The 24,812-nt window shown below is 36.7% G+C and overlaps 1 protein-coding gene across 16 annotated transcripts in view; it reads right to left on the reverse strand.

The window, feature by feature from the left end:
• LOC115214409 (breast cancer type 2 susceptibility protein-like) overlaps positions 1 to 24,812 on the reverse strand; it is a 210,963-nt gene that overhangs the window by 48,683 nt on the left and 137,468 nt on the right. For 15 of the 16 annotated variants that reach the window (XM_036504782.1, XM_036504776.1, XM_036504779.1 and 12 more), the window contains 5 exons: positions 20,758 to 20,937; positions 18,150 to 18,300; positions 16,007 to 16,116; positions 2,742 to 2,857; positions 2,548 to 2,630 (listed from right to left, as the gene is read on the reverse strand). In XM_036504782.1, coding sequence (XP_036360675.1) covers positions 2,548 to 2,630; positions 2,742 to 2,857; positions 16,007 to 16,116; positions 18,150 to 18,300; positions 20,758 to 20,937 — 640 coding nt within the window. Of the gene's footprint in view, positions 1 to 2,547; positions 2,631 to 2,740; positions 2,858 to 16,006; positions 16,117 to 18,149; positions 18,301 to 20,757; positions 20,938 to 24,812 lie in introns of all 16 variants that reach the window. The other variant, XM_036504771.1, reaches the window with a different exon arrangement.

Here is a 24,812-nt window from a genome sequence, read left to right on the forward strand (position 1 = left end):
GAATGGCTTGGACAGTTTGATAGAATATGGCAAAGTGCAGGGCCATGTCAAGCTCCAATGTTAGCTTCGGCATGGTTTCTATGCCAACCACATACATATATATGTACTTATAGCACGTGCATGTACACTACTAATTGTAATCAAACATCTCTATCCTACAAATGATGTTGTTCATTAGCAATCTGTGAAAACATGTCCAGCCATTGCACTGTATGTGCTCGAAGGACCGTTAGAAATATCTTGCTTTAAGGTGGCGAGCTGGCAGAAACGTTAGCACACCGGGCGAAATGCGTAGCCGTATTTTGTCTGCCGTTACGTTGTGAGTTCAAATTCCGCTGAGGTCGACTTTGCCTTTCATCCTTTCGGGCTCGATAAATTAAGTACCAGTTACGCACTGGGGTCGATGTAATCGACTTAATACCTATGTCTGTCCTTGTTTGTCCCCTCTGTGTTTAGCCTCTTGTGGGTAATAAAGAAATAGGTATTTCATCTGCTGTTACATTCTGAGTTCAAATTCCGCTGAGGTCGACTTTGCCTTTCATCCTTTTGGAGGTCAATAAATTAAGTACCAGTTAAGCACTGGGGTCGATATAATCGACTGAATCCCTTTGTCTGTCCTTGTTTGTCCCCTCTATGTTTAGCCCCTTGTGGGCAATAAAGAAATAAGAAATATCTTGCTTAGAAACAGGTGAGGGTTGGTCATAGAAAAGCAGCTTAGCCATAGAAAATCTGTTTTGAATCTTCAATGGATCTGTGAAAGCAGGGAAAAGTAAAATAATGATGATGAGGATAATGTGCACCTCATATAGTCAACAAATTGGTATAATCTTTAGAGATTCAAACAAAATGCTTTTGGTATTTAGCTATGAACCTATACATTCTGATTTCAGATCCTGTTGAAGTTAACTTTGCTTTTCATTTCACTGGAGTCAGTAAGATCAACTGACAGCAATATATTTGACCATGCCTGGCATATGAATCTTCTAGCAAAACTTTCTCTTGTGGGCTCCATACTTTACTTGTGATGAACCGGGGGTCTCTCTGATTCACACTCTAAAATCTCTAAGATTCAGTATTGTCCAGTATACTCTTCTTTCTATATGTCAAAAACCTATTTGATGTCACACAATGTCCACTCTTCATTCGTCCCTGAGTTGCATCTAAGCATTACCATATGCAGCCTTGACACCTTACAGTGAACCTGTACAAATCTATGAGTAGAGAATTCACAAACATTCTCAAATGGGGTCATGCCAGTTTTGTTCCATTCAAAAGCACAAAGACACAAACATTGTACTTATCAAGGGTCAATATCATATCCCTTGATACATCACCTAAAGCACAAACAATATGCAACTAGAACCCTCAAAGTAACTAAAAATGCCAGACCTTGTCATTGCTGAGAATTTTTCCATGTGAGAGAAAAAAAATGCATTAAAAAAACTGGCATTCTTCTTCAGAATAAGAAAATTCTTCAGTTCCTAACAATGGTAAGCAATCCACAAAAGTCAAGTGAGACCTACACTGAACTACAGCTTCTGTGTCTGGGATAGTACTGCTGCTACACATATAGCCAACCAAGGAAAATGCAACCAGACTAATTGGCATGAAGCCATACACCTCTGTCTTTCTACCACTATGACAGTGAACCCTGCTCTTGGAGTTGGTTGGTTTTGTGCTCCTTTCACTCGGATACTCTGGACTTCATTTGCTGCTCTTCTTATCACCCACAGTTTCCACCCTTCAAGGCTTTAACCACTATGTCAGTATATTCTTCCTAGAACATTGAAATTCCATTCCTGTTGATGTATTATCTGAGCCAATCTGAGTGGTTTATTGAGCCTATGAAGACAATGGGAAAATACCCTTTCTCTAGACTAAAACAAGATATATATATATATATGTAAGTGTGTGTGTATATATATATGTGTGTGTGTGTGTGTGTGTATAATAAGAAAAAAGTCATTAAAAAGTCTAGGTAGATATTAATAAAGCATTCAGCTTTAAATGAATTAAGTTAACTATATCAAACAATCAGACACCAATAAACACAAGAAGAATACACGTCCAAGGTAAATCCTCATGTATGACATGAGGAACCGAATATCATTTAGAAAAATTTCAAGGAATTCAGAGTATTAGAAAACAAAAATACGGATAGAGAAAATCACATCTTTAATTGTTGAATTAAATCTGAAAATATTTGTTAACACAACGTTTTCGAGGTCATCCAAAATTAGTTGAATTCAAAGTGAACCAAGAAAATATTTCGAATATAGAACGCATACAGAAAGAAAGTTAAGAAGAAATATAATCTAAGTAAAGCTATTTTGTACCTACTGCTAATTAGATAAAATTAATGTGTGTGTGTGTGTTGTGTGTGTAACTAGTCAAGAATTGGGGTTAATTTAACATTCCTATAATGTAACTTAGATGTGAGTGGATTCCTAATAAAATATTTAGTACATAGACTACAACATATAGAAGTTACTTCGATTAAATTGAATACTTAGATCTACACTAAAATAAATGAGAAATAAGTCTTACTGGCAAGTGGTTCTCGATCTTGTTCACTGCAGCCCACCAGTCTTGCTTTTAAAACAGCAACAACATTGCGTTTTGGATTCTTCAATGACAGGAAATATATTTGAATAAAATTTTTAAAATGAACTTCATAAAATGACAAGATTTTAAATGATAGCAATGTTGAAAAAGGAACTAAAAAAAAAAAAGAACTTGCCTCATTTTCATCTGAAAGAGCTTTCTGTAATTCATCTTGAATTTTCTGATTTCTTAAATTTTGGACTTCTTGCTGATAATTGGCTAACAGTGTTCTTTGATGTTCGGTAAGATATTCCTTGGAAGGAAGGAAAGAAAAAAAAAAAATTTAAATAGAGCTATTATGCAAAAAAAAAGAGCAAACATGAAATGAAATATATATACACAGAAACTGTGGAAGCCCTTTGTATGTATATATATATATATATATATATGTGGGTGTGTGTTTTAGTGTCTGTCCTCACACCAACACTTTACAAACTATGTTGGTTGGTTCACATTCCTGTAACTTAATGGTTTATCAAAAAAGACAAAAGAACAAATAGACTTTAAAAAAATATTATGATTAATTTGTTTGACAAGACCCTTCAAGGCAGTGCTCCAGTCCAACAACAAACAAATAAAAGGTAAATGATAACCTCTTTTTACCCTCATCTTTCCCTTTATATCATCACTATAGGCACAGGAGAGGCTGCGTGGTAAGTAGCTTGCTTATCAACCACATGGTTCCGGGTTCAGTCCCACTGCGTGGCATCTTGGGCAAGTGTCTTCTACTATAGCTTCGGATCGACCAAAGCCATGTGAGTGGATTTGGTAGACAGAAACTGAAAGAAGCCTGTCGCATATATGTATATGTATATATATGTGTGTGTGTGTTTGTGTGTGTGTGTTTGTCCCCCCAACATCGCTTGACAACTGATGCTGGTGTGTTTATGTTCTCGTAACTTAGCGGTTCGGCAAAAGAGACCGATAGAATAAGTACTAGGCTTACAAAGAATAAGTCCTGGGGTCGATTTGCTCGAATAAAGGCAGTGCTCCAGCATGGCCGCAGTCAAAATGACTGAAACAAGTAAGAGAGGGAGAAAGAAAGAGAGAGAGTAAGAGTATAGAAAGCTTCTTTCAGAGGGAAACTTATTAAATACAGTGATGCTTAATTTTACTGAACAGATTGGCTTTAATAGATTAATCCCTTTGACACTCAACCTGCTTGAGATTCCCTGATTTTATGATACAAAACTCCTTGTTTAATGTTCATATTTCAAAAAAAACTTTCCACTGTTCTTTTATGTAAGATCTGTTTCCCAAACATCAAATTAACAATGACAAAGTTATTTTACTACATCACTCAAATTTCTTGATTATTTTCAAAATTAACTGAGATAGGTATAGGCATCAATGTGTGGTTAATAAGTTTCCTTCACAACCATGTGGTCGTGGGTTCAGACCCACTACATGGCACCTTGGGCAAGTGATTCTACCACACCCCCAGATATGTGTATGTGTGTGTGAGCATACACATGTATTTGCATGTACCCTTGTCTTGACATCATGTGATGGCTGTAAATGAGCAGGACTACCATACAAGCAATGTGGTTCATTTTCAGTCACACATGGAAAATATGTCACACCATGAGTAAAATATTATCTTAGTGGGTGACAGAAAGGGCTGTAGAAAATCTGCCTCAACAAATTCTGCCTGACTTATTCAAATATAGTAAAGAGTATTTTAAATGATAATAATGATGATGACAACAACATCAACACAGAATTATTTGAAATACATAAGCGGGAATACAATTTAAGTTATTAGCACAATAATATCATTATGTTTCTAAATTACAGTGAACAATTTTGTATTGTACAAACCAACAAGGGAGCAACAAAAGGTTTGCTTGATCTGCTAGAAATAGCAACCAAATTCCTCTCAAAACACAACTTACCTTGTTAAAAGATAAAAAAATGTACTTGGATATGTCCTGGATACATCATCAATCATTGTTTAATGTCCGTTTTCCATGCTGGCATGGGTTGGACGGTTTGACCAAGGTCTGGTAAAGCCAGCCGCTGCACCAGGCTCCAATCTGATCTGGCAATGTTTCTACAGTTGTATGCCCTTCCTAATGCCAACCACTCTGAGAGTGTAGTGGGTGCTTTTAACATGCCACCGCGGCACAGGGGCCAGTCAGGCAGCCCTGGCATCGATCATGTTCAGATGGTGCTTTTTATGTGCAACTGGCATCAATCACATTTGAATGGTGCTTTTTATGTGCCACCAATATGGGAGCCAGTCAAATGGCACTGACATCAACCATGTTTAGATGGTGTATTTTACATTCCACCAGCATGGGAGCCAGTTGGGGGCACTGGCATCGAAGTTGTTTAGATGGTGCATTTTAATTGCCACTGGTACAGAAGCCAGTCAGATGGCACTGACCACAGCTACGATTTTGGTTTTACTTGACTCAACAAGTCTTCTCAAGCATATCATATCACATGGTACATTAAAGGTACTTTTGAAATGGGCCGGACATGCATCACTAGTATTGGCCATGGCTGCGATCTCTTTAGTTGCCGGGTCTTCTCAATCACAGCATATCTCCAAAGGTTTCGGTTTCCTGTCATTGCCTCCATGAGGCCCAACATTCAAAGGTCATGCTTCACTACCTCATCCCATATCTTCCTGGGTCTACCTCTTGCACACCACATTTGATCCTTCTTATGTCCAACTTTTCTCTCAGATCGCTCACACTTTGTTCAGTATACACACTGACATTACACATTCAGTGGATCATACTAGCTTTACTTCTTTCAAGCCTATACATGTCCTCAGCAGTCATGGCCCATATTTCACTGCCGTGTAGCATATATACTCTTTTTTACTCTTTTACTTGTTTCAGTCATTTGACTGTGGCCATGCTGGAGCACCGCCTTTAATTGAGCAACTCGACCCCGGGACTTATTCTTTTGTAAGCCCAGTACTTATTCTATTGGTCTCTTTTGCCGAACCGCTAAGTAACGGGGACATAAACACACCAGCATCGGTTGTCAAGCAATGCTAGGGGGACAAACACAGACACATAAACACACACATGCATATATATATATATATATATATATATATACATATATACGACGGGCTTCTTTTAGTTTCTGTCTACCAAATCCACTCACAAGGCTTTGGTCGGCCCGAGGCTATAGTAGAAGACACTTGCCCAAGGTGCCATGCAGTGGGACTGAACCCGGAACCATGTGGTTGGTTAGCAAGCTACTTACCACACACCCACTCCTGCGCCTATATATGTATATGTTATCATCAGCATCAACATCACTCAACATCTGTTTTCCATACTGGCATGGGTTTGATGGTTTGGCTAGAGCTGGCAGGCTGGAGAGCTGCACCAGATTCCGGTTGTGCATTTTGGCATGGTTTCTATGGTTGATGCCTTTCTTAACACCAACCACTTTACAAAATGTACTGAGTGCTTTTTATGTGGCATCAGCACAAGTGCTTTTTAGGTTTTTATGTGACAGGCACATTTTACATGGCAACAGTACCAACAAGGACAACAAACAACTTGCAAGACAAAAACCCATTTAGTTGGGAGGGTAACATTAACCAAGGTGGTCCAAGATATCAATTCTTCTGTGGTGAACGGGTCTTCTTGAGTTTAGCAAGGTGATAGATGTCTTGATCGTTGTCATCTTCTTTGTAAGGCTCAGTGTTTTGAGATCAGCCTTCACAACTTCATCCCATGTCTTCCTGGGTCACCCTCTATCATGAGTTCCATCCACTTTAAGTGATTGGTACTTCTTTCTGTAGCTTTCTACATCCATTTGTTTTACATGACCAAACCAGTGCAGTCTTCTCTCTTGCACACCGCATGTAATTCCTCTTATGTATGACCATTCTCTCAATACACTAGTGCTATGTTGCACACATGCATGTGTGTGTGTGTGTTAGTGTAAACTTGCTGGGTCTTCTAGAGCTTATAGTCTTTGCAGTTGCTCTTTGACTAGTGAGATTGAAGCCATTAATGTTCCTTGCATGAAAGCTAAAATCAAGGAGGAAATTCCAGAGGATTGCCAATCTGTGAAGCAAGGAACAATCATAGTGGTTACTACAGGGCCTGGAGATTTGGACACATCAAAACTGATGAGAGAAAATGAGACAAGTAGAAGAAAGATGCCTGAATTGTGGTGGAATGAGCCCAAATGGATTCAAAGAGCAGAGGCCTTTCTAGCAAACTAGAAAATGCAGAGAGAAAAGAACAGTACATCTGTAGGTCAGAGGCTAGGTGAGCGTCTGTAAGCGACTTTATGCCAATCAATATAGGTTGCCATTTTTGGACACAGTCTAGGATGGCTATGTGTGCAGCAAAATCGTCCTTAATGTGTGGACATCATCTGAGCCTTGTAAATATCACTAACTGTACAGGGGTGAACTATCTTCTGGCTCTGTTGTTGGGAAGTGGTCCCAGCAATTTTAAAGATGCGCTCTCAGGAGGAAAGATCCTTGGTGATAGTAGAACCTGTAAATTGGAGAAATTGTAAGGGCTTGAATTTAGTGATGTTGAAGATAAAGAATGTGTGAGTGCAAATATTTCTCTTGCTATGAGTAACGTTTATGCTAAAGTGCTGTTGAAAGAGACAAAAAATGGTATATCTCCATTTGAAGATGTTTTGTCTCTGTTTATGGAGTCAGTGTGAGTTTGGCACATGGAGTCTTATTTGCAAGTGGATGATGTATATTTGGGGAATATTAGAGAGAAATGAAGGATTTTGCCAGGTACTTGTGAGTGGTTGTTGTTTGATGTGGCAGTCAGTAATCATGATATATAGAAGGAAGAGAGTGATGGGAGAATATCAAAGCCTAGGGAAGACTGAGATGATAGAATGAGAGACAGAAGGAGCACCATCAATACATGCAGCTGTTAATCCAAAAGATGAAATCATTGGAGATCACAGGCAGGAGATTTTGACTGGAGATTCATTGATCAGACTTGGCTGAAAGCTTTGATGTCAAAGGTGAAACAATTACTTTCACTAAATTCCTCTGAGACCAGGGACAACTGGCAAGTGATGGAGGAGAGTAGGTAATCAATGGCTTTATTAAACTGTAATGGTAGACATAAGACAGATGGAGAGAGATTGTTGTGAAAGGATGTCTCCGTTATTTAGGCATATTAGAAGGGAATACAATAGGGTTAGTCGGCAGGACCAAAACGGTTGCATTTCTTGAGAATGGTAATACATAAAATATAAACAAAAATTCATCACTAAAGATGAGATCTAATAGTCTGAAAACCTAAAATCATGTTTTTGTTGTATCACACAAAGGTCATTTTTCCAATAATAAATACACACACTGGTTCTATTTATAGGTCAATTCATAACATTTGTTCAATTAACTAATTGAATGTCTGTTTAATCATTCAGTCAATCAATCAATCAATCAGCTGAGTTTGCCAAAATCCTTTTGTTGCCATTCATGATGTTACCAATGACATACTCTCTCTACAGCCGCTTGAAGACCAGTGCTGGCAGGATTACGTCCCTGTAACATAGCAGTTCAACAAAAGAGACAGAAAGAATAAGTACCAGGCTTTAAAGAAATGTGCTAAGGTTGATTCATTCGACTGAAAGTTCTTCAAGGCAGTGCCCCAGCATGGCCTCAGTTTAATAACCGAAACAAGTAAAAAAATAAAAGATTTTGGATGCAAAGGCCTCTACTTCTGCATCATAATGTTTCAAACGAACAACACTCTTATTATCTTGCTGTTTTTTAATTTTAGTTTAACGTTTTACCAAATAATGAAAACAGGAGAACCTATCAGTTTACTTTATAATAACAAAAATCCACATTAGACTAAACTATGCTGTTTGCTGTTGTGTAGTCAGGACATAAACATGTGTGAAGGAGTAAATCTTCTCTACTTCAATGTTTGGGTGTATGGAAGAAACAAACAACATGCAATACCCACTCTCTCTCTTTCTTTTTATCTCTGCCTGTCTTCCTATGAAGAGTAAGCATCTTTCTTCTTACTTTTTCTTTTCATAGTCTTTCACTATGATTAACTCTTTAGTATTCAAATTACTGTTAAAAGTATTGCGTATTTATTTACATTGTTTTGAATTAATCATGCATTATCAGAGATTTGAAATTTTGATATGATTGTTTATTTTCAAGGAAACATAATCATCATCATCATTTTTCTTTTCATAGTCTTTCACTATGATTAACTCTTTAGTATTCAAATTACATTGTCTGAAAACATGGGATAGTCTGGAGTACTTTGATCATAGAACTGAAGTGTGGCTAAATAATGCAACACGTGTGTTATAATTTGTTTTTGTTAGAAATCATCATCATTGAAATGTATATATATACATACATACACACACATATATATATATGATCATTATCGTTTAACATCTGTTTTTCATGCTAGCATAAGTTGGATAGTTTGACTGAGGATTGGCAAGCCGGTAGGCTGCACCAGGCTCCAATCTGATCAGGCAAGGTTTCTACAGCTGGATGCTCTTCCTACCACCAACCACTCCAAGAATGTAGTAGGTGCTTTTTACGTGCCACCTGCATGGGAGCCAGTCAAGTGGCACTGGTATCAACCACAGCCATAGTGAAAAACTAAGAAGTGAGAGAAAAAATAACTAAGGCTTACAGGATGAAAATATTTTTGGGCTTCTTTCAATTTCCATCTACCAAGGCTTTAATCAGCCCAGGGTTACAGAAGAAGATACTTGTCCAAGGTGCTACACAGTGGGCCTAAACTTGAAAGCATATGATTGGGAAGCAACTGCTTAACCACACAGCCATACCTGCACTTATATGGTCACAAAGGTTTAAATGCTAACAATCTTTCTCTCTAAGTTTCCAACTCTCCTCTCTTTTCCAACTGGAGTGTTCTTGCATTTCATCTACAGCAAGACAGCTATCTCTGTTTCTCTATTGTTCTTTTAACATTTCATCAACAAGCACAAAATTACTTCCCTCAATACTACTCTCCCCAGTCGAGGTGACTTTGCATTGTCTTGCAAGTTACTGAGTGACCCCACTGGTGTTGGTGCCATGAAAAAAAGCACACAGTAAAGTGGTTGGTATTAGGAAGGGCATCCAGCTATAAGAAATCATGCCAAAACAAGCAATAGAGCCTGGCACAACCCTCTGGCTTGTCAGTTCTTGTCAAACTGTCTAACCCATGTCAGCAAAGAGAATGGATGTTAAGTGATGATGATGATGATGAAGAAGAAGAAACACAAGTAATGAACAGTGCAAATGAGTGTTCAACACTGCATAAGTGGTTAAATATTCTTTATTATCAAGACTTTGTTAATTTATAAATTATATATCTTTATATATAAATGGCAATTTCTGTCTGTCTGTTACGATCTTCCTGCCCAAACCAACAAACAAATCTTCACCTACATCATTCACAGACCTGCAAAGGTATAATGGAGAGGTCTGTACGACCTACAGAGAAGCCTGTGCCAAACATGGACAACTGGAGAATGATGCCCACTTGTATCAGACACTGGAGGATCAGCAGTCAGAAGAGCACCAAATCAACTGTGCCAGTTATTTTCCATCATGCTGATGACATGTGGCTAGGGTGAGCCTCTCAAGGTTTGGGAGACCTACAAAGAAAGCTTGGCTGAGGACATCCTGCACAAGATTCAGAAACAGAGCTCAACTGAAAATATCAACATCATCATCATTGTGTAATGTCCGCTTTCCATGCTAGCATGGGTTAGACAATTTGACTGAGGTCTGGCGAACCAGATGGCTGCACCAGACTCCAATGTTGATCTGGCAGAGTTTCTACGGCTGGATGCCCTTCCTAACGCCAACCACTCCGAGAGTGTAATGGGTGCTTTTATGTGCCACCAGCACGAGGGCCAGTCAGGCGGTACTGGTAGTGGCCACGCTCAAATGGTGCTTTTTATGTGCCATCTGCACATGGGCAAGTCCAGCAGCAGTGGCAACAACCTCGCTCGAATGTTTTTTAGGCTGATATTTACAGGATGGGGTTAGCGAAATATATCGTCCCAAGCACTAGACTAGTATTTTATTTTATCAACCCTAGAAGGACTGAGGTCAAAGTTGACCTGAGTAGGATTTGAGTTGAGAATGTAAAGAACCAGAATTAAATTCCACAAGGCAAATTTGTCCAATCTCTAAGGATTCTATCAATAATGCAATTTACAATGAGACACTATTTGACCTGGATACCTGAGTCCAAACTATGGGAGGGCAAGGAATCATCACTTCTGGCCTGCCTCAACCAGAACAGGCAACCAACATTCTAGCAATTGAGTACATGCGGGAGAGCAACTATGATACTGAAAAAAATGACAGTGTATGTTACTGATAATGAGCACCGACTGATAGAGGAGCAAAGGGATGCTTATAACTCAACTATTTCAAGCACTGAAGGCAAAAGGGGAGATCTATTTTTTCCTGGATGACCCAGGTAGAACTGGCAAGATATTTGTCAACAACCATCTATTGGCTAAAATTTGACAAATGAAAGATTGCCCTTGAGGTGGCCTCAAGTGGAATAGCTACTACCCTGCTAAATGGTGGCTGCACAGCCCATTCGTCTTTCAAACTCCCTTTGGACCTGCCCAAGAAAGAGAAGGCAACCTGCAACACCAGTCATGGCACAATAAAAGGTAAACTCTTGAGTGAGTGCAAGTTGATCACCTGGGATGAGGCACGGCATAGGACTCATCTAGTTGTAGAAACCAAGCCAAAACAGATCGGAGCCTGGTGCAGGTCTCCAACTTATCAATTCCAGTCAAACTGTCTAACCTATGCCAGCATGGAAAATGGATGTTAAATGATGATGTATACATAAGTGTGTGTGTGTGTGCATGCGTGTGTGTGTGCATGCGTGTGTGTGTGTTGCTCACTTCTTGACAAATAGTGTTGGTTTATTTGCGGCTCCAGAAGTGAGCAATTCAGCAACAGAAACTGATAGAATAAACAACAAACTTAAAAAATAATTAATTGGTTTGATTTGGTTGACTAAAACCCTTAAAAATGGTACTTTAGTATTGGGCACAGTCCAATGACTAAAATAAGTCAAAGACAAATATCCACACATCAGTTAGCTTCCCTTTATTTTTTATGCTACAATATCTGATAATATAACAGCATATATATAAACAAACAATATATATTTTTCATTCAGTTTGCATCAAAAGGGTGACAATAAAGTGAATGAGATGAGCTTAATTTTTCACAACACATAAATTATCCTATCTACATTTATGTAGATAGGATAATGGTATTTACAATGATATTGTGTTCAGTAACAAATACTAACTATATTAAAAATGCATTGAAGTGTGTATATAAAACATTTTGCCAATGCGTTTTATTTCTGCATGCATTTTTAAATTTGAAAAAAAAAAAAAAATTGCTCATGAATTATTCATCAACCCAAAAGAAGTTTCAGCTTTGACCTGAAATTTTAGTATATGTTGTTGTTGTATTTGCTAAGTCTCAGGTTGACTTGTGATTAAAAGTATTTCATTCATAACAATAAAGCAATTTTGTAAATCTAAGATTACACTGTTCAACGTATCCTTCCTATTTCTAAGATGTAAAAACTATTGATTGAAGGAGATTTTGCTGCTATTACAAGCAAGTAGAGGGACCTTGTAGAGACCTCCTTGTTATACTACTGGTATAAATTTTACTAAAACAATGGGGATGATAAACTGATTAAAAAAACAAAAAAAAAACAAGCAAAAGGAAAAAAGAAACATGAACCAATCCTACTTAGTGTAGGTGGGTACAAACAGAAAATATATTTCCTTATATAGCAAGGAGAGGCTAATTTTAGAAGGATGTTAGAGAAGAAACAAAGAAGGAACAACGTCAATGAAAGATAAATCCTGTTTCGTTCATTAAAGACGGTGAGAAAAATGGAGTTTATGTGGTCAAGAAGCTCACTTGGCAACCATGTGGTTTTGGGTTCAATCCTACTGCACATCACATGTGTCTTCTTTTTTATGGCTCCAGGACAACCAATGTCTTGTGAATGAATTTGGTAGAAGCAAACTGTATGGAAACCTATCATTTGTGTGTATGTCTTTGTGTATGTTTGTCCCCCACATCTTCATAACTAGCAGTTTGGCAAAAGAGACTGATAGAATAAGTACCAGACTTTAAAAGAAATATAAATACAGGGGTCAATGTGTTTGACTACAACCTTTCAAAGCAGTACTCCAGCATGGCCAGAGTCCAATGACTGAAACAAGTAAAAGATAAAAGATATATATATATATTTACTTTATAATGTAAATTATGAAGAATAGTGTTGTTAGTTATACCTTAGTAATGAGTAAATCATTAGTTCACAGCATTTCTGAAAATGAAAGTGACAAAGAAGTATCACCAGTCTTCGGTTTCTTACCAATGTTTATATCCTTCAATGATATACATCAGCAAAATATATACACATGCATATACACATATGATGAGCCTCCAAAATTTCTGTCTTTCAAAACTCCACTCATAAGATATTGGTCATATGAGGTTTAACCCTTTCGTTACTATATTTCTGACCAAAATACACCCTTTATGTGTTTCAATTAATTTCTAACATAATCATAAATTTAGTCTGGTTTCATTAAACAACTATAACTTTTTTATTTATCAATATATTAATCTGATTTTTGGAAGATAATTTAATGAAATGTTCTCAACCAATTCTATACTATAATTTTTGTCACAAAGTGACTCTAATTGCAGGCAGATACAGGTAAATTCAACAAAATATAAAATTATTAAAATTTTGTTCAAACATCGCTATAGAAAATGGGTTATTAGCTAATATTCAATTGGGTATACAACAAAATTTTACGATAGAATTTGTTATTCTAGGTAACTTTCTGACACCCATAATAATATTTATGGCAAAATAGTCTTAATTTCATTTAAGGTTGTGGGAAACCACTAACTATCCTTTCTTTCGCTTTGTTTACATTTAGTGTAACGGTTCGTTTCTGCCGTAATGATTTCAAATAGGCTCATTCGAAAAAGTAAAAAGAAATAGTCTAAGGCTTTACTCTCCTGGGAAAGTCTGTGGCTTGGTCCAGTTTCTTCAGAAAAATCACCGAAAGAAACAGTTTTTAAATTTTCACTCCATTCAGGTGCCAATTCATTTTCTTTATCACTGTCGGAGCTCTCGGATTCACTGTTTTCACTTTCGGAAAATGAAACATCAGATTCATTATCAAATACCACGTGCTTTTTTTTTTCAGTCATAGAGTTAGATTTATCAAGGTCTTCAGTAGAAAATCCTTCGAATTCTGACTCGCTGCTTGATATAATGAAATTCGTATCTATTTTTTGTCAGAATTACAAATTTTGAAAACACAATAGGAACAAATTTCGGAAAAAAATCTCCCAAAATTCATGGAATTAAAATTACACTTCGATCGTTGTACAAAACTGTAGATGAACTGTTTACGAAGTATAATACGTGTTTTCACGAATGTACTAAAGAGATTTGCTCTGATATTCTCATTTAAATATGAATAGGTAAATTACGGGCGGGTTTGGGCAGTTTGGTCACATTAACCAAAATTTTTTTCGGGCGGCTTTGGGCAGTTTGGATAACGAAAGGATTAAGCACAAATATTTTCCAGTATACAAATTGAATTTATCAGATGAAAACTTTCAGTCAAAAACAGTAAGTTGACTTATATACATTAAGATAACTTTGGAGAACCAAAAATTCAATGTAAAATGCAGCAGGATTTGGAAGGATAGTGAAGGTGTTTGAATGTTTACATGATAAGTAAACTTGTAAGCCGGAAAATATTGTAGTACCATGCAGTAGAGTTGAACATGAAATCATCTAGTTGCAAATTCAACTTGTAACTATAGAATTATGCCCGTATGCATATTTTTCTCAACGGCATTAGTAGTAAAAGTGAAGTCAAGTAGGTACTGATATTGGATAGAAACTAAGCCATAGTTTGAATGCCTACTGTACAGAACTGGTTAGAAAGATATTTCTGCTTGTACAGAATAAAGATTTTCCCAGACAGACAAACACAGCTTCCGTAGCAGACCGGGAGAGAAGTCACTGTGAACCAAGAAAAATAAAAAAACCCAGATGATCGACTGTTTAACCAAGTTATACAAATGATCGATTGGTTAGTTAGATAAATATTCAAGCAATTGATTAATAGTAAAGGAGTGGAATTGAATCAGTGCAGGTGTTATTAATATTGGTGCAATGACTCTCCCAAGAAACAACATTAATTAGTTTAATATATAAATTGATGATGAGGATTCAGTTGTTTGGTCACCTGAACTACCTGCTTCTGAATTAATAGGTAAGTGGCTGAGCATTTCGAAAACATATACCCTTCATATAATTCTCAGGTAGAATCAGAAGGTACCTTTAGTACTTTTTGAGGTAGAGGTACAATGAACCCAACAAGCCTCTGTTGTTTCTGTCAACCCACTTTCACTCACAAATTATGGCTTGTATTGACGTTATAAAAAAATGACAATTTAATGAAGATGCACATATTGAGACTGAACCCAATATCTAGTGGTTGCACAACACGTTTCTTAACCATTTGATTATACTGCAGCTATTCTAAATAGCAAATAATATTAAAACTGCTACTTTTGAATTATAGACAGTCTACTTTGTGTATCTAGGGAGAGTCATTATAAATAATGTTATAAAATGTCTCAGTTGTAACATCAGCAACAAGTAGATATTGTTCTGTTTTGGAACAGTGGATCTTGAAGCATATAAAACAAAAAATGATAGCATGTAAATATCTGGATAGGTGCAGGTGTGGCTGTGTTGGTAAGAATCTTGCTTTCCATCCACATCATACCAGGTTCAGTTCCATTGTGTGGCACCTTGGGCAAGTGTTTTCCAATATAGCCTTGGGCCAACTGAAACCTTGTGAGTGGATTTGGTAGGCAGAAACTGAAAGAAGCCTGTCGTATATATATATATATCTATCTTTGTGTCTGTGTCTGTTCCTCATCACTGCTTGACAACTGGTGTTGGCATAAGGAGCCAATAGAATTAGTACCAGGGTTTAAAAAAAGGAATAAGTCCTGGGGTTGATTTGTTCAACTAAAACCCTTCAAGGCGGTACTCCAGCATGGCCACAGTCAACTGACTGAAACAAGTAACAGAATACAGGAAGTCAAGCCTCTTAAACCCAATATTTACACACAATCATTTATAACTTTATATGCTTCAAGATTCACCATTATAAAAAAAATATTTCATGCTTGAGAAATTTCTAAATTTTAATGATATCAGCAAGGTGATATTAGTTATTATACAACAATGATTCGGTGAATTTAACAGTCCATCTTTAATGACAATATATAGGGATGGAATATTTGTTGTTCTGAAACAAAGTAAAAGCTTACTTGAACACTTTCAGGGTGTAAAGCTGACAATATTGCATCGTAAATATCTCTGCCACTGTCCAAAATAGCAATGTCCTTATGAGTAAATTGTTTTGGCTTCACGTTATTTCCTGAGAGATGAAAGAAAAGAGTTACAGATATTATTGGCATATGGAAACTGATTACAAAGAAAGAACAAAGATGGCTAATCGATAGTAATAAAAGAATATAAATCTAGATCATCATCATCGTTTAATGTCTGCTTTTCATGCTGGCATGAGTTGGATGGTTTGACTAAGGTCTGGTAAGCTAGTGGACTGCACCAAGCTCCAATCTGATCTGGCAATGTTTCTACAGCTGGATGCCCTTCCTAATGCCAACCACTCCCAGAGTGTAGTGGATGCTTGTAACATGCTACTGGCATGAGAGCCAGTCAGGGGTCACTGGCATCAACCATGTTCAGATGGTCCTTTTTATGTGCCACTGGCATGGGAGCCAGTCAGGGGGCACTGGCATCGACCACATTTGGCTAGTGCTTCTTATGTGCCACCAGCATGGGAGCCAGCCAGGGGGCACTGGCATCGACCACATTTGGCTAGTGCTTTTTATGTGCTACTTGTATGTGAGCCAGTTGGGGGTACTGATATCCACCATGTTCGGAGGTTGTTTTTTATGTGCCACAGGCATGGGGGCCAGTCAGGGGAGACTGAGAAATTATGAATTTTTTTCTGACAGCAATAAAAAGACAACTAATGCATTTTGTTAAAGGTTACAATTAATGCTCATGACAATTATCTATTTTCAAACATTCTATCTTCTTTAATAACTATCACATTATCACTGTAGTGACCAAACTATTGGATGTTTTTGGACACACTGGGCATAGTGCACTTACTCATTTTGTTGTAATTTTTAAATGATACCACTCTGCTGGCTGGGTAGGCATGTGAACATTACTCTAGTACGGAATGCTAGTCTGTTGCAGGATTATTCATTTACAGTTGAGTGGACTGGAGCAATGTGAAATGAAGTGTTTTGCTCAAGAACACAATGCACCACTGGTCTGGGAATTGAAACTACAATCTTGAAATTGTGAGTGCAACACTAACTACTAGAACACACAACTTCACTTAGTGACTATACTTAGATAAGTTTTGGCCATTTGAATAGCCCATTTGAATAAAGAGTTATTATTTGCAGAGATATAACTGGGTATAGGTGGTTTATATGGAGTTTGCTGGAGATATTCATGCAGGAATCATTTGAAAGCTATAAGATCTTTTTTCTTCTGCTATGTATCTTGGCATGATGTTAAAGAGAGCAGGGCTAGTTGAGGCAAAACAGTCCTGTCTTCATATTGTGATGTGATGCAAGCATGGTTTTTGTGGAGGACAGATGGCATGGGGACCAAGCCATGAGTGAATTTTAAAGTTGATGCTAACATTTGCACAATGCTGTTGAAATATTTTCCAAATCATACAAATGATATCGCACACATTGGCACTGGTGGGAATAAAGTTTGAGCTTCTTAAGCTGATCCTAATAATCAAGACCTTTTATGTCATCTATTTTAGCTTTTGTGATTGATCTCCGGGGTGCTTCAATTTTTATATTTTGTTTTGTGTAAGAAGACCATGGCAGACAACAGTATTCAAAGTGAAGATGGATGAAGGTGAAGAGGAAATTTACCTTTTGACTTACAGATTTAAAAAATAATTTTTTGTAACTAAACACTTTCAAACTTTGGACACTGGTAGAATATGTCATATAAAACAACTTTTACTCTTAGCACTTTTGAGAAAGACTTATATTTACAAAGTTATTTCACGTAAAATTTCTCGTATTTCAGTAATTTCAACCAATTAATGACGTGTAATCAGCTGGATAAAATTACTGCTGTTGTTTGTCAACAAGAACTTCAGGCAGTATATTTCATTTGTCACTGTTATTTATGACAACCCTAACCCTAACACCTTAAAACCAGTACAAATGCATGAATGATGTCACAACAAAGCAGACAACAGAGCTCAATGCTGTCCTCTAGCTCATTGGATCCTCTCAAACAATTCAATCCATGTCGTCATGAAAGACAGATGATGATGATGATGACATTAAGTTCCATGGTAACCACAAATTTAAAATAAATTTTCTAATTATAAGATACCTTTTGATACAATCTCTTTATAGTTTTGCTGCACCTTGTTATAAACTCTCTCAAGTGTTTCCTGTTGAATTCTTTTGTATTGTTCTTCTGCTTTACGCTCGTTATGACTTGACCGGAAAACAGCTCTTGATCCACTTACTTTTTCCATGTACTTAAAAAAAAAAAGAATTTCAAATGGATCATTTGCAATCTGGACAAAGATCTAAATAAATATATTGATACTTATGAACATATGTTTTAGTGTTTAACATACAATTTTTTTCTTTTCTCAATGTATTTATCCTAGATCTTATAGAATGTGTTGGATAATATGTGTTTCCATATATATTTGACTGTATTATTCACAAGACCACTTTAGTTGCTTCATTGACATATAACACCAAGGACAACTTAGTGAGGGCCACTGACCAAATTTATGATAGGTGCAAAGTCCCATCCAGACCTAAGGTGACATGGTGGTGGAACAGAATTGCAGACAGAGCTATCAGAACAAAGAAACAGGCCTGGAAGGACTAGAAGAGTGGTGGTAGTAGAAAACAATATCAGGTCACTAGAAGGGAAGCTGAGAGATAGGTTTATTTAGCTAGGGGAGAAACAGAAAGGAAGAAGTTTGCCAGTGTTCTGTGGTATGTGGACCAAAGGCTGGTGGTGTTTTGGCTTGCAAGACAGTGTGTCAGTGAAAATCATGATGCTGTAGGAGAGAGGCATGTTCACATTGATTCTGTATAGAAAGAGGCTTCAAAGTGCCACTATGAAAGGCTGTTAAATGAAGAGAATGCATAGAAGGAAAGTCTCCAAAAGAGGGACCAGCTATCCAAATAGACGGTAGCTTGGTAGATAAAGCTATGAAGGATACAAAGACAAAAGACAAGGAAATACCCAACTCATCAGGAATCACTGCTGAGTTGCTTAAAATATCTGTCAAAGTGAGATATGGTCTAGTCACCCATATAATTAATCAAATTGTCCATGAGGGAGTCATACCAATGACTGGTGTAGCAGCATTATAGTCAACTGTTACAAAAGTAAAGTGACACCACAGGCAAAAATAATTATAGAGGTATCAAAGTGTTGGACTAGATGATGAAAGTTACAGAGAGGGTCATAACCTAACTAATTAGGAAGAGAGTTAGCCTAGATGAGATGCAGTTTGGTTCTGTGGCAGGGAGAAGCACTACTGATGCTATTTACCTGGTTAGGGAACTGTAGGAGCAGTATTTAACCAAAAATAAACCTCTGTACTTGGTTTTTATCAACATGGGGAAAGCTTTTGACAGGGTCCCCACTCCCTTATCTGGTGGAACATCTCTCTCCATCCTTTCAGTACTACTTATACACCCCACCATTGTTCCTACTGTTCCCCAATACATCTTCAACACCATCTATTTCTCTCTCTCCCACCTTCCTTGTCCTACTGGTGTAACTAAGTATCTTCTCTATAATAAGACAACTATCTCTGTCCCACCCCTGTCTATAATACTTTAACCGCTCACCTGGTACACAACCACTTCTCTTGGTTCCACTAAATTTTTCAACTAAGAGGTCTGTCTTGAAAGTTACTTAGTGACTCTGCTGGTGGTAGTGCCATCTAAAATACATCTGTGACAGTGACATGTAAAAAGCACTTGTGCAGGTTCCACATAAAATGTACTTGTGCTGATGCCATGTAAAAAGCACCCATGCTGGTACTATGTAAAGAGCAGCCAGCATACTCTGTAAAGTGGTTGGCATTAGGAAGGACAATCAGTCATAGAAGCCATGTCAAAACAGGCAACTGGAGCCTGTTGCAGCTCTCATGCTTGCCAGCACCTGTCAAACTATCCAACCCACGCCAACATGAAAAATGGACATTAAATGATGATGATAATGATGATAATGGCAATATAAATGAGAAAAACAGGTAATGTATACCTTGCATAAATAGAATAACACACCATTACTTTCAATAAATTCCAAGACAGCACTGTGACAGATATAAACAAGTATATATATATATATATATATATATATAATTATTAAATTTAATGAGAGGATATGTTAACCTCGCAAAGGGATGGTTGCATCCAAGGAAATTCTGGTTCAATACCTAATATTTTGGGGGAATGAAATTCACTTAAAACAATAGGTGCATATAAAGCATATAGTTTATATCCAGTTAAAAGAAGAAAAGAAAATGGAAATTAGGGAGTTAATAATTGTTTATTATTAACAAATTGGTCATCTTCGCTTCTTACAGGCATTTCAATTATTACTAAATAATTCAATTACAAATTTGTACATTAAATTTACATTTATGTGACACGAGTATATATAATTTCATCAGAGGTAAGAAAGATGTACCTTTGGATGTTATATGTGGGCTTATCAGTTCAATTCAGCAGACTGGATATAAACTATATATATATATATATATATATATATATACACACACACACACACACCATATATTTCCATGAATAAGAAGACCTTTAGATAAGAGGAGGTCAAAATTTGTAAAAAAAATTTCATGAATTTATTTTATATCTGAAAAGAAGTAAATAGTTCGTGAACTGCAGTTTTAAGTTCATATTGCTTGTATATAAAAATGAAAGGAAGGAAAATATTTTACCATTATAGGATAGATTCGAGCTATAACAACATCAACCGAACCAATCAATCCACCATTTTGTTTTATATGGGAGATAGGGATGGCAAAAGGTCGAGGGTCACGCTGGTATCCCAATCTACTATTCCATTTAGCAGGGCGGCAGCAGTTCCCATTGACTTTCAGCTGAACTTGAGAATATGCCTATGAAATATATGTTAGTATAAGGAAACATTAAACATGATGGTTGAAGAAGTCTGGAATTCAGAGAAAAATAATGTAGATTAAATGTTTTAATGATAACTGTGATTCAGGTGGAAATGTTAATTAGGAACAATATATTTGTAGCTGCAGGCATGATTGTGTGGTAAGAAGCTTGCTTACCAACAACGTAGTTTTAGGTTCAATCCCACAATGTGGTACCTTCAGTGAATGTCTTCTTTTGTCAGTCCTGGGCTGTCCAAAGTCCACAGAAAGGATTTGGTACTCAGAAACTGAAAGAAACCTATTATGGATCCCTAATTTACTATTTTGCTGTGTGGACCCCCAAAAATCTTATACTGATCCTAGTTGAGAACCACTGGGTTAGATGAATACATATTGATGAAGTATTGCTTTACAGTTGGGTGCACTTCCTGTCACTAACCCTTGTTACTATCTCTTAGCCTTGACAACATATGAAGTCACGTGATGGGGAAATATTACCTTGCCTGGGAACAAGTGAGGGTTGGTGACAGGAAGGGCATCCAGAGTTGAAAATCAGCCTCAACAAAATTCTATCTGAACCATGTGAGCATGGAAAAATGGACATTTAATCAACGATAATAATAATAATAATAATAAAGGTTTCAAATTTTGCCACAAGGGCAGCATTTTAGAGGAGGGGATGAGTCAATTACATTGACCTCAATGTTTCACTGGTACATAATTTATCAACCCTGAAAGGATGAAAGGCAATAGTTGAACTTGGCAGAATTTGAACTCAGAACATAGTGACGGGTGAAATACCACTAAGCATGTCATCCAGCATGCTAATGATTTTTACCAGTTTACCACCTTAATGATAATAATAACGTGCAATATTTATGAAACAAGCAGAGGTAATTAAATAAAGGAATGTAACTCTGGGGTGTCAAATTATATCACAGAAGACTCAATCAATGACTGCAGTGAGTGATCATCCAAAAGATTATTGGAAGTAAATTTGTTCCTTTTTATGTCCATTTTTCTAGGCTACTATGGGTTAAAACAGGGGTTCTCAACCATTTTTTACCCATAGGCCCTTTAGATTATTATTTTATTCCAGTGGACCCCATAACTATTCGATGTTAAAAAATTAGTTTTATAGAAACTTCTTTCAAAATTCCTATTTTATTTTAACACAAGTTGAACTGTGTGAAATGTTAGAGAAAGAAACTTATCTGTTTCTTGAAATATATTCCAATTCATACATCTAAAGCAAAATTTTTTCAGGAACCCTTAAAAAACTATTATGGATCCCTAATTTACTATTTTGCTGTGTGGACCCCGCAAAATCTTATACTGACCCTAGTTGAGAACCACTGGGTTAGATGAATACATATTGATGAAGTATTGCTTTACAGTTGGGTGCACTTCCTGTCACTAACCCTTGCCTGTTTTTCAAGTAAGGGAGTTGTTGTTCATTCTATATATCTTTGCAAGTGCAGAGTCATCAAGTGACTTACTGTTAGAGATGACAACGGCAGCACTGACTGTAATTCATCTAATCACAAATTGTACACATTCTCACAGACATGCAAATGCAGGCACACCTACCCAACCAAAATGCATGCACACACATTTATTTACTGAGATTCATTGCAGTATTTATTCAAGTTGTAATTTCTGATTTGTTAAAATGTTTGTTTACAGTTTTTGTCCAGTTTTTAAATCATATAATTTTTAAGATGTTTATTTCAAAATTTAACTATAATATTTTAAAAGTAGATTTTGCTTTAAAACTATGAAGTTTGGCTGTATGGTTCAAAATTCCAGTACGTCTCCTTGGAGTATTAAGTCTGGTTGCTCTGCACAGCAACTTGAGCATCTTCTACTTATATTCTCAAGTTGACAAATGCATTATGAGGGAAATTTGGTAGAAGGAACTTGTACAAAAACCTATGTGCATATGTATCTGCTCTTACATGTCTTCATATTGACATCTCTCAGCTGGCAGTAGTGATATTTATGTCTAACTTAAAGCACCTGTGCTGGTACCTCATTAACAGTACCTGTGCTGGTGCCATATTAAAAGCACCTGTACTGATGCCATGTTAAAAGCATCCGTGCTAGTGCAACATAAAAACCACTCAGTACACTCTGTAAAGTGGCTGGTGTTATGAAGGGCATCCAACCGTAGAAACATGCCTAAACAGACAACTGGAGCTAGATGTAGCTCTCAGTTTTGCCAGCTCTTAATGGACTGTCCAACACATGCCAGCAAGGAAAATGAATGTTAAATGATGATGATATATATACACAATAAGCTTTGTACAGCTTCCATTTACCAAATTCACTCACAGGGCATTGGAGAATAGTAAAAAAACAACAACAAAGAACAACAACAACAACAATAAAAAAGAACTTGCTCAAAGTGCCATGTAGTGGGACTGAACCTGAAATCATATGGTTGCATGATGAACATCTTAACCACACAGTCATGCCTGTATCTAAATATGTTCTGTTATTGTATTGACTCAAAATAATGATGTGCTGGCTATGTTAATTCAAGAGATAGACAGTAGGTCAAGGAAACAAGAATTGAAAACATTAGATATTACTTGCAAGGTGTTTGGAAATGTATTATATTAAGAGATGTTAAGAAGTTCAGAAAAGACAACCAAATTCAATTTAGCTTTCTTTGTCTAAATCTAGCTCCATTCTCAGAAGATCAGATAAATGAAATATATAGTTAGCTCCTTGATTGCAGATCACTAGATCAGTTGTGACAACTAAAGCAAAAAAAAAAATACTGTTATGTCTTGATAACAAGATAACTTGCGCTAAGAAAAGGTGTCCTTCTGTAAACTGTAACTTTCCTTACATAACATTTATATTATTGGTTTACATATTTAGTTAAAATTTCTTATACTGATGAGTCAAAAGACATTTTACAACTGCCATACAGGTGCAGGCGTGGTTGGGTGGCAAAGAGGTTTGCTCCTTCTAATATAACACTGGGCTGATAAAAGCCTTGTTAAGCAGAAACTGAAAGAAGCATGTCATATCATATATATACAGGGTGTGTAAGGTATTTGAGGACATACCTTTTTTGGGTCATTGCTGCATATTTTGCTAACTCTGTAATCTTTGTTTCAGAAAATAATAATGGCAGACCTTCAGCTTACTCAAGAAATGAAGAGGCATGCCGTTATTGTGGTTACAAAAGCTGAGCATAGCGATTTAGAAATATTTCGATTTTTAAAAGTTGCCAGATCTTTCATATTTCATCAACAAAGTTTTCAAGGAACTAGAGACTGAAGATGGAAATGTATCACCAGCATCAAAGCATAAAAAAACATCCCAAATGCTCTGAAATCATCAAAACACTTGAATTTATCCAGCAAGTTCAACAGACCATTGATTACAATCCCAGGAAGTCCATGGGGTCAATTGCAAAAGATCTCCATCTGCCAGAAGGAACAGCCCAGAAATGTTGTCCATGAAGACATAAGATATGAGTCTTATTTGATGAGGAAATGTCAATTTGTCAGAAAAAGTAAAAAATCAATCACTGTATCAGATCTAAAAGGTTCTTAAACAAACTGAAAAATCCAGCAGATTTGATTTGGTTTTTCTTAAATGAGAAAAACTTCAACCAAGATCAAAAAGTTAACAGAAGAAATGAAAGATGGTTATGTGCCGACCCTTCTAAAGGTCCAAGTGTTATGCATATAAAATTTCCTGCAACTGTCTTGGTTTCAGGGGTTGTCAGCAATGATGGACATGTGATGCATCCTTACTTCTTTCCACAAGGCCTTAGAGTTAACTCTGCCATCTACATTGAAGTCTGGGAAATAATTGTTAAGCTCTGGATAGACAATGTATGAATGAAATGT

This window comes from Octopus sinensis, linkage group LG7, assembly GCF_006345805.1.
Source record: "Octopus sinensis linkage group LG7, ASM634580v1, whole genome shotgun sequence".
Classification (NCBI taxonomy): domain Eukaryota; kingdom Metazoa; phylum Mollusca; class Cephalopoda; order Octopoda; family Octopodidae; genus Octopus; species Octopus sinensis.